At 37.1% G+C, this 15191-nt stretch overlaps 1 protein-coding gene across 4 annotated transcripts in view; it reads left to right on the top strand.

Moving 5' to 3' along the window:
* Positions 1-15191, top strand: part of LOC107694182 (liprin-alpha-2-like) — a 188530-nt gene that overhangs the window by 148869 nt on the left and 24470 nt on the right. For 3 of the 4 annotated variants that reach the window (XM_016493812.1, XM_016493813.1, XM_016493810.1), the window contains 12 exons: positions 1127-1348; positions 1839-1985; positions 3522-3656; positions 5463-5546; positions 7117-7248; positions 7330-7392; positions 7502-7593; positions 8493-8631; positions 8710-8927; positions 13532-13772; positions 14177-14206; positions 15046-15173. In XM_016493812.1, coding sequence (XP_016349298.1) covers positions 1127-1348; positions 1839-1985; positions 3522-3656; positions 5463-5546; positions 7117-7248; positions 7330-7392; positions 7502-7593; positions 8493-8631; positions 8710-8927; positions 13532-13772; positions 14177-14206; positions 15046-15173 — 1631 coding nt within the window. Of the gene's footprint in view, positions 1-1126; positions 1349-1838; positions 1986-3521; positions 3657-5017; positions 5066-5462; positions 5547-7116; positions 7249-7329; positions 7393-7501; positions 7594-8492; positions 8632-8709; positions 8928-13531; positions 13773-14176; positions 14207-15045; positions 15174-15191 lie in introns of all 4 variants that reach the window. The other variant, XM_016493811.1, reaches the window with a different exon arrangement.

Here is a 15191-nt window from a genome sequence, read left to right as displayed (position 1 = left end):
TATAAAATTCCGAGTCAGCCACACCTACCTAAAACGGCTCGTTCTAACACGCCCCCACATATCTACCTCACTATGTGGGAAGATTTGCATAACGCCGCCCAAATGTTTAAATTGTGTTCCGAAGATGAACGAAGGTCTTACGGGTTTGGAATTTATTTTATAATATAAGTGTCCCCAGAATGTGTCTGTGACGTTTCAGCTCAAACTAGCCAACAGATCATTTATTATAGCATTTTGAAAATGCCTGTTTTGAGTGGAAGCAGAAACACGCTGTTTTCATGCATGCCTCTTTAAATGCAAATTAACTGTTGCTCCCCTCCCCCTTTTTCCAGAATAGGGCTGTGCCTTTACAGCTCGTTCCTCAGATACTCTGCTAAAAAACATCTGTTTGGTTTTGATTACGATGTCTATTGTGCTGAAATCATGCGTTTTAAACCATATTAGTTTAAACTTCTGATATACGGTTTTCTGAGCGCACACATCCGAAGCGCACACACAGAAAGCAGCTGTCACACGGCATGTGAGTACTAAACTAAATTCTCCTTCCTGTCTTATTGCGCTTAAACTGTCAAATACACATAAGTTTACGTTAAAAACACACACGAGTTGCCAAAACAGTTGGTTATTTCTGTGTTCTGTGCTCAGCAGTGCAGAACAGTTAGCATGCTTTGCTCGAACTTTAGAACTGGTACGTGGTTGTCGCTTGCGAACACACAATGGGGGCACCATGGGTGGAAACTTGCAGATTAAGGGGCGGTAATATTATAATAAGATCCCCTTTCTGAGCAGCTCATTTTTTAACAAGCTTGCAGAGAAAGGCTTAGCAAAAAATTGACTGTTTTGTTCTTTTTCATGTTTTCTGGGTTGGTAGATGCACCGGGAACACTTAAACATGGAAAAAGTCCGATTTTCATGATACATCACTTTTAATGTTTATTTAATGTAATTCAAAATAATTGTATGGGCTTAGTTTTATTTAACAATAATAACCCTTATAATAATATGCAGTTTTACTGAATTAATGAGCAGTTGATTCTGTTTAAACATCCTTATTTAATCTGTTTAATCCATCTCGCAGCATTTCTTCACTCTAAAAGGAAGTGTATTACATGTGTTTGGGCTGCAGCGGTTGTCTAACGGGTCGATGGAGTCGGGGGACGAGGCCAGTCAGGTGGTGGAGCTGCAGGAGCTGCTGGAGAAGCAAAACTACGAGCTGGCGCAGATGAAGGAGCGCATGTCCTCACTGTCCTCCCGTGTGTCCGAGGTGGAGCAGGAGCTGGAGACGGCTAGAAAAGACCTCATCAAGAGTGAAGATATGAACAACAAGTACCAGAGAGATATTAAAGAGGTGCAGTATGGGTGTATGTCAAGCCTCTGTCTCAAAACACACATACTGTAAATTAGGCTGTGTCTGAAACCTCATCAGACAATGGTTAACATCCTTTCATCTCAAATGCAGTTTTATTAAAAGGTGTCTTCTTACAAAATTCAGTCTGTTGCAACACTGACTGACCAGGTAGCGAAACAGCTGCCTTCGATTTCGGACATAGCCTTGTCACATTGATAATTAGCGACAGCTGGACAGATTCTGGGAAATGTCTGTTGGATTTGAGATACAGCTATTGATGGAGAGAGGTTGTGGCAGCCCGGAGCAGTGTGTGTGTGTGTGTGTGCCTCTGTGTCCGAATGTGTGTTTGCTTGTGTTCATATTTGTCCTCAAGCCTGTGTGTAATTATAGGGCAGGATTTTTGATTGACAGTTGACTATTACACCTGCGGGTTCTATCTTAGGTGTGTGTCTGAGAGCCACTAACCAACAGTCTGTGTGTGTGTGTTCAGGCTATGTGTCAGAAAGAAGACATGGAGGAACGGATAGTGACTCTTGAGAAGCGCTATCTCAGTGCCCAGAGAGAGTCCACATCACTACATGACATCACAGACAAGCTGGAAAACGAACTGGCCAATAAGGAGGCGTTCCTCAGACAGGTCAGGTTCTGACTACTTGTCTTCCAATTTTATTTTCTGTTTAGCATTATTTCAAATTACTTTGATGTACTGCAATTATGTGACTGCGTTGTGCACAGATGTTTTGAACTTGACAACTGACAGCAGTCATTCCGTTCGTAATTGAAGATTCTTTTCTGCTGACATCACGGTCAGCATGACACCATTTCATATCCTGCCAAATGATCCACCAGGATTTCTGAGAAAGTGCTTAGAGATTTGGGGGAAAAAAAACATGTTCTAAACATATTACAGAGACATAATAAAAGTGCATGACAAAATTAAGACATTTTTGTCAACCATCGATTAACCATTTTAATTAATACTTCATCTGGAAAATTAAATGTCAGTATTTATTAATTTTCTTTATCAAATGTTATGGATGAATATATACCGAGTAATCCAATGTTTTGTAGAGAGGGGTCAAAATGACAATTTTCACCTGAGGTTTGGAGCCAAATTACAGCGGGGTAAAAATGACTTTGGAAAAGTACCAGCAGCATTATTTTATTTTTAGACAGAGATTAGTAACTTAGTCTGTTAGTAAAATATGTTGACGTTAGTAATCTTTCTTGAATTATATGCCAATAGTGACAGCTCAAAAGTTTGCATGGTTGTAAACTACATTTACATTAACATTAAACAGTAAAAGCTGAGGAACAAATATTATGAAACTAGAAATGCATTGTTTCCCTCTGTCAAAACAACTGTATAGAACATACCTGTCTGAGTGCCATAAATATTCCTTTTCCAAAGTTTCACTTTTGATATAAACAGTACCAAAACAACACTGATATGTAAAAGAGCAGCGAGAATATTCTATGAAATAATTATTTATTTATCTATTTATTTTCCAGTTTTAATAATTTTTGTACTTATTTAGTAACAAATTAATAATATGTAGATTTTATTTTTGCTTTTTTCAGTTAAAGAAACCTATTTGTAGAAATGTTAGTGTATAATGTAAATGAATTGACACAGGTACTGCCAAGCTTCAGCATGCATTTATCACCCTCTAATGAGAGTTTAATTGTTCCAAGAACAGGCAAAAATAGGCAGTTATGTAATTTTGTTTGTTTGGGCACACTGAAAACAGCCATGATGATCCACTTGTTGCCGTGGAAGCTGGACTGTCCTATGGTGTCTGCCATATGAGGATAAACTCTCTGATCAGACACTGTGTGTGTGTGTGTGTTCAGTTAAAGAAACCTATTTGTAGAAATGTTAGTGTATAATGTAAATGAATTGACACAGGTACTGCCAAGCTTCAGCATGCATTTATCACCCTCTAATGAGAGTTTAATTGTTCCAAGAACAGGCAAAAAAAGGCAGTTATGTAATTTTGTTTGTTTGGGCACACTGAAAACAGTCACGATGATCCAATTGTTGCTGTGGAAGCTGGACTGTCCTATGATGTCTGCAATATGAGGATAAACTCTCACTGATCAGTCTGTGTGTGTGTGTGTGCGTGTGTGCGTGTGTGCATGTGTGCGTGTGAGTGTGTTTTTCCTCCCACAGATGGAGGAGAAGAACAGGCAGTTACAGGAGCGGCTGGAGTTGGCGGAACAGAAGCTACAGCAGACCATGAGGAAAGCTGAGACTCTGCCTGAAGTCGAGGCTGAGCTAGCACAGAGGATAGCAGCTCTCACTAAGGTACTGTACTGGATGCCACACACACACATACATTAGCTGTGTTTAATGCAAACCAGTGTTGTTGAAATCCTTAACTAAATGTTCATTTGCTTTGACATTAACAAGAAGTAAAGTGAAAGAATATATGGGAACACATGAGTGATAACTCAGATGAACTGATTTACTGAAGTGAACCATCAGAACAAACGATTCACAGAAATGAATCATCCAAACAGTAGTACTTCAGAGAAAGAGACATCAAACTGCAATCCATGTTGGGCTCAACTATTCAGGCTAGGGGTCAAGGGCCATTTTTGAGGTGGTTTCTCCTATTGACCACTGCACATTAAGGTGCTCTAAACATTCTTGGTTTAGTTGGGGCAAAGCATTACATTGCACTTAGTGTACATTTATTATGTGCATTGATCAGCATAAAAACTTCAAAATCTTTAGTCGTAGTAGATTGAAATCTCTTTCAAACTTATGTAGTGTACTGATATGAATGATTGAATGATACTGAATGATTTGAAAGGTCATATGGTCAAATACATAAGTATACTGTATTTTTTGTCTGGTATGTGTTAACAAATTGTACATGACAAATTTTCACCAAGCACAGAATAATTACATCATTTTGTGAAAATTATTATTTCCTGTGATTCCTTCCCATAGTACTTACTGTATGTAACCTTGATATAAAAAAATAATAATATATCTTTCATTATAAATTTATTATATTAGTAATTTAATTAACTTGAAAAGAATTTGCATTACAATTTTTATTTTTCTTCCATTATAAAATTATAATATTAGATATATAAAAACAAAAAGATTGTTAAAATAGCATTATTTTTTTAAATCCTATTTTTAATAAAATTGTTATATTATATAACTATCTTGGCAGAAAAAAAAATTATTTCTTTATAAAATTGTTTGTTATAATTATCTTTATTAAAAAATATCATTATATTTAATTGTTTATTTAAAAATGTTATATTTGTTATATAATTTTCTTGTTTAACATTTATAAATGTTTATTTGTTATAATAAACTTTATAAAAATTATTTATATAATTAATATATTTAATATAGTATAATTTATAGAATTATAATTCCTGAGTGCTATATTTCCCCTTGCTTAAAAAAAAACACCCAAAATGAACAATTTCTACTTTAAGCCCAAATGAGTGGTGAGAAGTTGGCAGGTGATTTCTCACAGTGACCACTGCCCCGAAAGGGTTTAAGAAAAAGTAAAAGACAGAAATTGCTCTTGTTCATTCTTTAAAATGAGCTGTTAACAAACTCTACTGTGGAAACATGGACAGATACGCCGTTCATTATTAATGTTGTGTGATATTTCTCTGTATTGTGTGGTTTGGTAGTCTGATATGGAAGCTGAACTCCAGGACATGAACTGCAGTGTGAGGAAGGTGGGGCTGTAAGCTGCGCTCTCTCTCTCTCTCTCGTTCACTTCACTCTTTCTGGCTGTAGGTCTGTTCACTGCTGGTGTATTTCAGCTGCATGTGATGCTCAGCTGGGATTTTCTTCGCTTTAATGAGTTGCTGACGTACTTGGTTCTTTCCGTTCACCCAGGAGAGAACAGAAGCTTAAGGAAATACACGCTCCTTCTCTTTACCCGTCTGCTCAACCATGTCTGTGGTGTTTGGTGTGATGGCACTTTATAAACCAAACTCAAAATCTCATAAATCTAGATTATTTTCCAGCCAACATAGTCATGGTTCAGGGATCTTTTCTCTGCTGGTTTGAGCTAATTTGTGGCTTTACATTTTCACGTCTGACAAAATACAATGTGTGTTTGTTGTTCAGGCAGAGGAGAGACACGGCAGTATCGAGGAGCGTATGAGACATTTAGAGGGACAGCTGGAGGAGAAGAACCAGGAACTGCTCAGGGTCAACATCTCTTTATATAAGAATCCATACTTCCATACTATTTTCACAGTTGCTTATTTTATGCAAAATGTAAATTATCAGATTGTGGAATATCCAAATTAGCAACTACATTTACCAAACAGTATAGTATAAAACAGCACGCTGTGTGGAAAACTGGATAACTTTACCTTCCATTTCCAGTATGATGAATAAACTGAAAGCCAAGTCAACTATGATTATCTCCTCCTAACGGATTATTTTATTGGACTGTCAAAAACACAAGATATAAGTTTTTACTTCCGAGATGATAACTGGGCAACTCTCGCAAATTTAAAAACGTCAGAGACCCAGTATAGCAGAATTGACCCTTCACAAAAACCCGCCCTCCTTAGTTACTGTTGCTATGTCCGACAAGCCATGCTGCTCTCACATTACACATTCGCGCAGTGAAAAATACATTGCAGAGCAAAGAGGAAACTGACAACACGCTGACAGACAAGACAGAGCAGGTTACTTCTGGTATGAAACAAGGTCTCAGCTTTCAAATTTGGTAAAGAAATTCAAACAATAAATAGCATTTTGTGGCTCTTTAATGTGTCGTGACAGATCACTGTAGCACCTCAGTTCATTTGGCACGTGAACCGATCGTCTTTTCATATTTATTTAAAGCATGAAATAAATATGAATGAATATCAGAACGTGTTTTGTTTCAACTGTGGAACATCAGTACACACAATTTTTCAAGTTTAAGTCCACTGAAGTTAATCTATTCTCCTGTCTAATTTGTTTGTCGGACAAAATGGCGGATGCGGTGTCATGCTTGGTTATGATCGCCTGTCAATCAAGCTCTTTGCAAAGGGTCAATTGCAACGTTTGTATAAAGCAATTAAATAATACCTAACTTTAACTAAATATGGGTCAAAACTACACATAACAGTAGCTGACACTGAAATTTATCACATTTATCATATTTGACATTTTATATTTATTTTATTTTATTTCTACGAGTCTAGTAATGGGAAAAGGCTTACATGGTATGAAATTTTAAATGTACATAAATTCGAGATTATTTTTCTCACACAACATAGTCTGAGCTTATCCAATGGTGCAAAGATTGTATCACTATTATCTCATTGATTTAGCAAATATATATTTACACACACACGTTGATATAGCAACATTTATATATGTGTGTTATAGCACTATATATAAGTAATATTAAAAATGACTAAATTATATTTAAAATATGCATTAATATGAATATTTATTACAGTATTTAAAATCATCAAAAAGTGAAATTTCATAACGTTTCATGACTATATCCTTTCTGTATCAGTAAATAGTGCTTAAATGTTTCCCGTAATGCCCAGCATTGCAATTTTTAATGTTTCTCCAAATTATACCCCAATGCAAATATTGCCTGTATTTCTAGAGACATGTTTAAGTATCAATATTTGGGTCTCTGTGGGTTAAACATTCAGTACAGTGAGGTCATATTTTAGTGTGCTGTATTTAGTATGCTAGTATTTTATAAAACATTTAATTTGAGTGAATTTGTACTTTAATTTTAATTTGTACTTTGTTTCCTCAGGCTCGACAGAGAGAGAAGATGAATGAGGAACACAACAAGCGTCTGTCGGACACTGTGGACAGACTCTTGACAGAGTCGAATGAACGTTTACAGCTTCACCTGAAAGAGAGAATGGCCGCTCTTGAGGATAAAGTGAGAGAAGATCCAACCATCATGACAGATGTCTTCCAATAATGTTGATCACTCACACTGTTTCCTTTGCTTCTCTTTCAGAATGTGTTAATACAAGACTCTGATAACTACAGGAAGCAGTTAGAAGACTCCATACAGGAAAAGGTTATTAGTTTTTATTTTCTGAAAACTAGCTGGGTGGAACAAATTTTGATGCAATGCTTTGCTATCCATTCTGAGTAAAATGAAACTTTAATGTGCTTTGCGGTTGTAGTCTCATCTCTCGGAGGAGATCGAGAAACTGAGATCTGAACTGGATCAGTACCGATTGAGGGCCGGATCCCTTACTGAGCCCACGCTGTCACGGTGAGACTGAAAGCATGAAGGACTCAGAACTATCCTTTTACAATAAACAATAGCTCTGTTCCAAAACATAGCAAGCTCAACAGAATTTTGAGGCAACATAGGCATGCGCTCATCACGAAGGCTGTTCCAAATACAGTAGCTGGCAGCAACATTAGCAACAGCACTACATGTATTCATTCTGGAGGAGGCGATCCAAGGATACATTGCTGAGATCACACAGACAGTCATATTAATTTTCTCCGTAGGGGAATTGATTTTTAACAATAATTTATCACCTTTTAAAAACAGACCTACTGTGAGCTCTGAAGTTATTTGGTGGTTTATGCTTTTTTTGAAGCCATCAGCCCACATTATTTAAACTTATTAAATTATCATGTTTAGTGGAATTATAGGTAAAAAACTGTTACCCATTATTCTTTAAAAAAAAAATTCCACCAATCAAATCAGACTTTGCAATATATCTAGCATTTTTTGCTCTCAGTAGTTCAGTATCAGTAGTTTTAATAAATCAGTAGTTTTGTATTGCATCATCATTTTCAATTATGCTTCATGGGATTGTTCCAGATCTGTCACTGATATGGTTCCATTCTTGTTAAAATGCCTTAAAAGACTGCGGTCTATGTGTACGGCAATATAACTCACAAGGAACTATGTTACCATTTCTATGCGGTGTTTGTCAAATTATTTGACTCATACATACCTCGATTCTTCCGTATGATTTTATACTATGGTTCCATTAAAACATTAGTATTGATGAGTTTTGCAAGTGAAGTTTATAGTTTCCAATGTATTTCATAGTGAAACTAACCAGTTAGAATGTAAACAAAATGTCATTTTAGATTTTAAAAGTTTTTCGCCATGTCTTAATTCTAGATAACAGATTGTGGTCTTGATTCCAGGTCTCATCTGGATGCATCTGGAGATCTGCGCTTCTCTCTGGGTTCTCTTGCTGAGACGCAATCTGACCATTATCGCTCCACCAAGGTGATCCGCAGGCCCAGGAGAGGACGCATGGAGCTACGTAGGGACGAACAGAAGGTAGGTTCTCATCACCTATTGTTTCTTGAGCTTTGTGCTAAACATCACTCCTTGTGTTTCTCTTTCATCTTCTTGCAGGCTACGTCTCTGGGAGAGCACGAATGGCGCTCTCAGCAACTTGGCGTTCTGGGCGGCCACCCGTTCGAGAGCGACATGGAGATGTCGGATATCGATGACGACGACAGAGAGACCCTTTTCAGTTCGATGGATTTACTGTCTCCTGGAGGACATTCAGATGCTCAGACTCTGGCAATGATGCTGCAAGAACAACTAGATGCCATCAATAAAGAGATCCGGTCAGTTTGCTGATTGTGACCACTGCACCTTTTTGTAGACTAGGCTTAAATCGTGTTGCCTTAATGGTCTACCCAGAGATGGGCTACATTCAGATTGCTTTAATGTTTATAATGTAATCCATCTGTAAAGCAATGAAAGGACATTATATTTCTTAGAAATATCACCTCAAAGGTGATAATAAAACAGCAGTGGGCTTAAGATCGATCCTTGGTGCGTACTTTCTTTAGCATTATTAGATTTGACAGCTGTTCATTTACACCAACAAAGGTAGGATCTAAACCAGGCTAGCACCTGTCCAAAAACAGCAACACGATTTTCAAGATTGTCCAAAAGAAAGTTAATGATATATCAAATGCAGGCCTAGCAGAGAAATAAAACCCTAGTTGGATAACAAAAGTAAGACATTTGTTACTCTGATAAGTGTAGTAATGGGGCCTGAAACCTGACTTAAGGGAAATCTGATATGGGTGATTTTTTTATTATTTAATGAGCATCTATGTTTGTTTTCCCTCTTGTTGTTCATTTAGCATTAGATTAAGAATAACTCTTACAGCTTTTCTTTTTAACATCATTTAAATGTGTTTTAAAACTCCACAGTCATAAAGCAAAACTCAGTGATCTTATTAGTCAGGTTAAGGCTGGACTACACTGCACAACTTTTGCACAGATTTTTCTACAGATTTGCAGTCTAGTGGAGTCGACGCTCATTGCCAAAAGTTGGAGCCATTCTGCAGATTTTGTGCAGTTTTGACAGATTTCACATGTGATTTTTTAGCTTCAGAATATGAATCGGTACATTTGGAGGGCATCAGACATGTTTGATATTTTGAGCCAATTTTAGAACAAATATTGTTTTCATTTGGCATGTGTCTCCTAGCAACGAGACACAAGTTTTTGCATTTAACTTGAAAGGTGGTGTGTGATCCTTAGTTTTGTGGTGTTTGATGCCCAATTTTTTTCTGTAACCATTTACAAAGTCAGCAAGTGTGGACATTGTTTTAAAATATGTTTCCGATTTTAAAAGCCCTGTAGTGTATTCCAGTCTTAAGTCTTTCTTTTTTATTTTTTTATTTTTTTTAAATGTTATTACTGTTTTTTCTCCATTTTAACTGCCACTTACAGTTCGGTTGTTTCTGTCTTGTCACACTCACTCATTCTTCTGTACATTTCTACATCTGATCTTTGCCAAATGTTTATTTGCCATATTTTTATCCAGAGTGACATGTAGTACACTGATTCCTGGGACAGGTACAAGTTCCTTGACTATTATCCTTGTAGCTTTGTTTAAAACGTACAGTACGAGGAATTGAACTTGTCACCTTTGCATCTTAGAAGTGTAGATTTATCATTCAAGTTTCCCTTCATAACCTACATATAACCTTCTACTCCCTAGCTAATCCCTTCCCTCATATTTTGTTGATTTAAGTGTCACATTTATTAGAATTTCTACATCTCTACAGAGACTCAGGATCAGGGTTTTGGCACACACAAGTCCTAGAAAGAAGTAAAAACAATAAAAGGCACTGCAGAAAGATGAGTTGTGCCTTCATGCGGCGTATATGCTGATTTAAATATCAGCCAGAGCTTTCTCCTGTAGGCTGTTCACGCAGTGCATAGGCTGATTTGACACTTGAGAACATGAGGCGTGACTCCAGTATTATTGAACAAGAGCGGTTGACTGAAAGGTTTCCTAGAAATGGAAACCTTTCACTCCATGTGGACATTTCTGCTGTTCCTGATTTCCATCATTTCTGGGATTGGCATATGTATACTGTATATATGTCCTTAATATCACAACACTATCACCTGTCTGGCTGGACATGTGTCCTGCATGTCGATGTCCTTTTACAAATTGGTCACCTTAAGGCCAAACTGGATTTGAACCAGCAGCCCTTGCACTTACAGCTAAAGGCAGGAATACACTACGCAAGTTTTAAAATCTGAATGCGAGACATCATACATTTACTGACTTTGTAAACAGTCATAAAATTCGTAAACTTCTCCAGACTGTAAATTGGGGGAAAATCAGGGCAAAAGTCGTGTAGTGCATTCCAGCCTTAAGGCTGTCAAAAGCAAATGTATGACTTCAAATCAAATACTAAATAATAAACCATCCCGACCCTTTGGATTTTATTGAGATCTAATTTGAAATTTGTCCAATTCAGTGGAAATGTGTGATTAATAGTTGAAGAGGCCAGAACAGACGGAGTTCTTTTTTTTATGGAACTTTAGTTGGATTTTAGTTGGAGTTGTTTCAAAGGTCATTTTAAATTCACTAAGAGCCACTCACTGCAGACAAGTTTGAATTTTTTAGATAGTTCTCTGTCCTGTTATTTCCCACATTTATTTTTGGTCAGGAGCTCCCTTTATGTAAATTTCATCAAGATAATTTTCATCAAAAATGTGCAACCTCATATGCAACGTACAGTACAGGTGCATCTCAATAAATTAGAATGTCGTGGAAAAGTTAATTTATTTCTGTAATTCAACTCAAATTGTGAAACTTGTGTATTAAATAAATTCAATGCACACAGAAGTAGTTTGTAAGTCTTTGGTTCTTTTAATTGTGATGATTTTGGCTCACATTTAACAAAAACCCACCAATTCACTATCTCAACAAATTAGAATATGGTGACATGCCAATCAGCTAATCAACTCAAAACACCTGCAAAGGTTTCCTGAGCCTTCAAAATGGTCTCTCAGTTTGGTTCACTAGGCTACACAATCATGGGGAAGACTGCTGATCTGACAGTTGTCCAGAAGACAATCATTGACACCTTTCACAAGGAGGGTAAGCCACAAACATTCATTGCCAAAGAAGCTGGCTGTTCACAGAGTGCTGTATCCAAGCATGTTAACAGAAAGTTGAGTGGAAGGAAAAAGTGTGGAAGAAAAAGATGCACAACCAACCGACTGAAATAAATTAACTTTTCCACGACATTCTAATTTATTGAGATGCACCTGTATGTGTGCTTAACTTTATTTGATTACCTGTGTACAAATACCGCTCACTATGCTATTTAACTGTGCCTCTAATGTCTGCTGGGTTTTTTGATTACAACAGGAAGAAAGATGGTTCCCCTGTGTGCGGTTTATTTCTCTCCCCCCCAGCCGTGGTCCGCTTTTGATAAAGCACCAGCTTTGGTCTTTGTGCTTTTGGGCTGGAAGACTTTTGGGCTGTTGAATGTCTTACAACAAACTGTAAACATGTTAAATGCTGGACAAATGGTCAATGTTTAATTGTTTGCAGCCTGTTCGATGGTGGCTTTACAAGATATTCAATAATCCAAGGCCATGAAAAACATCCACTACAAGAGCTATCGAATGTTTCAGCAGTAAACTGCAGTTTGCGATTCTTGAGGATTGTCGGTCGTGTCCTCAAGCGTTCTCTGAACCAACCGCATCAGTCTTCGGCCAGCACAAGCACAAGATTTCATTATTTCTCTGTTTCTCTGAGCTTATTATTGCATTTCTTTTATCATTTTTCTATGTTGAAGGTGAATTGCAGAGACAAAATTAAATAAACAGTTTGTAGGTTGGTTCCTGAAGAGTGTGAATGCTGTGACTTTGCTCTGTTTATTTGAACAATTGGAGCATTCGACAGTTTTGTTTGGTTTTTGCTTTGATTTATGACATTAGTGTGTTTTTTTCTGTTGCTAAATAGATACGAGCACACAGAAAGTTCTGGTACTTGAGAAGATACCATAGCATCAATAGGCTACTTTTATGCTTTCTTTTGATACATTGATATATAGATTTACACAAATATATATACAAAAAAATGTTAGGGTTTTGTTTGAAATGTCTTTTTTAGAAATGACCTTTGTTAGATGTCAGGTATTACAATTTAAAGAAAGGTTTAAATTAAACAGATTTAAATTAAACTAAAGCCAATTTTCTACTTTTTTTTTTAATATATAGTAGCTTTAAAGCAAGGCTGTCCAAAACCGTGCCTGAAGCCATAACCCCATGTCACAAAGGCAGTATGTAGATTCTCTGAGCCCCGAGAACATCAGTCTCCACAGACTTAATGCATTTCCTATTGGAAATTTTCCTCTCATAACTCAATAATCGAGTCATCAGGACCATGCCATTTTATCTCTTTGGATACATGCACCTGGTGGAAACTGGCATCTTAAAACCCACAGCGCAGCATATTACAGCTGAAAAAAAAAAACAGTTTAACAATATCGATTCACAAACTTGACACCTGCACTTAGGCGCAGAAAAAGAGACAGATTTACAGAAACTGTGGTATCAGATCTTCAAAAACAATCTCTGAATCTGCAAACCAGTCTAAACATTGTAACATTGTAATTGTGCATTTAGTAAAAAAATATTTGCGTCAAGACAGCATCCAGAATTTCTGATGAACAACAGTGTGTCTGCTTTTTATGTTCATTTTAGTGTTTTGCTTTTCATTTTGTACCATCCATTGTAGTAAGGGCTAATTAGTTGTTTCAGCTGCATTGTTTTTAGTCCTGTTGCCAAAATTATTCACACATTTTCACCCAGCAAGCACTCCTGTAATGTTGTAAATCATAATGCTATTAGCTCATTATCATACACTGTAATTTCTGACTCTTTTCCCCTTTTTCTCCAGGCTGATCCAGGAAGAGAAGGAGTCAACAGAACTGAGGGCAGAGGAAATCGAGAACCGCGTGGCCAGCGTGAGCTTGGAGGGGCTGAACCTGGCGCGGATGCACCATCCCAGAGCCTCCATCACTGCCTCGGCCACCGCATCCTCCCTCGCCTCCTCCTCCCCTCCCAGCGGACACTCCACCCCCAAACTCACCCCGCGCAGCCCTGCCCGCGACATGGAGCGCATGGGGGTCATGACACTGGTATACGAGCCCATCCGCATCTCTGTCCATATTTTCATATCAAGATTTTCTTTGATCTTTTTATATCAAAACAGTGCTGACTATAGATGGAGGAAAATGGTCATTGGAAATGAAATATTATTTTTTGTATGTAAACAGTATGTAAATGACCCTTTAAGAATATTTGTTTAATTCATGGCACGTAACTTTAACATTTTGGGGCTTTACAAAAGCCTTTTTTCATGCAAATTGTAGTGCTGGTTAAGTCACAAATGACACAGTATGATGTCTCTCAATCAATTGCTGTATTACAGCTTTCCTGGTCATTTCTCTGCAGTTTCTGCATCACGTTGCGTTGCTTTGAATGCCTCATGACTATCCAGTATCCATTAAGCTGTTAACATATTTTGTTTTTTGTTCTGCAGCCCAGTGACTTGCGGAAACACAGGAGAAAGGTACTTAACATGTGGTCTCTTCACAAAAGAGCTGGCTGTATTTGGCATGATTCTTTTTTTATGGGCAACATAGAGGACACCGGGGTTGGAGGAAAATCTGAATAAAAAAAAAAAAAATTCCATTTCCAATTCATGAGTTGGAACTGAATTGAATTGGCTACAGTCAAGGGTGAATGAAATGAATAAAATATAACAAAATTCAATGAGGTTTATGCTTAAAAAAACACTATTTTTCTTGTCCCACTGGCAAATTTACTTAATTCTTTGAAAACAAGTCTTAGTATTACCATTTTGCTCCTTAAGCACATTTATATTGTTTTAAACATGTTTAGATATTTGTACGGGTTAAAAAACAACAATGCTGAGGATTATTTGTTATTAAGATAAATAAGTATTGGTAAATGATTTTACATATAATAACACATTTTTAATATGTGAAAAAATGAGTATATGGGTGACATTTGTTACTTTTGATTATTATTGATCTATAACATCAGTTTTTATTAGCTGAGGTTTCTGGAATACCCCATCTGTTATATGAAAAATATCTTTATTGGTAATTCAGAATAAGAAAATTCATGTATTATTAAGAAATATCCTGTTTTCCACCCCAAAATTCACCCTCAAGATATTTAGAAGAACGCTAGGAAACAAAAAATACTGAAGTCCATTGACGTCCACTGTATGTGCAAAAAAATAGAGACATGTCTCAAGATATCTTCTTTTATGTTTGACAGAAAAAAGGTGTTACATTTTCGGATCGACATGAGGGTAATTAAATGAGAGTATCTTCATTTTTGGGTGAACTGTCCCTTTAATTCAGATTCCCTCTGTCACAGATCGCAGCGGTGGACGAGGACGGTCGAGAGGATAAGGCCACCATCAAATGCGAGACCTCGCCACCTCCCACACCTCGCCAAGTCCGCATGACCCACACGCTGCCTGCTTCTTCGCACAATGACGCACGGTGAGACGGCAAAAAGAC

Source organism: Sinocyclocheilus anshuiensis, unplaced genomic scaffold (assembly GCF_001515605.1).
Source record: "Sinocyclocheilus anshuiensis isolate Anshui unplaced genomic scaffold, SAMN03320099.WGS_v1.1 scaffold1003, whole genome shotgun sequence".
Lineage (NCBI taxonomy): Eukaryota > Metazoa > Chordata > Actinopteri > Cypriniformes > Cyprinidae > Sinocyclocheilus > Sinocyclocheilus anshuiensis.
This window is presented reverse-complemented; position numbering and strand designations above follow the sequence as displayed.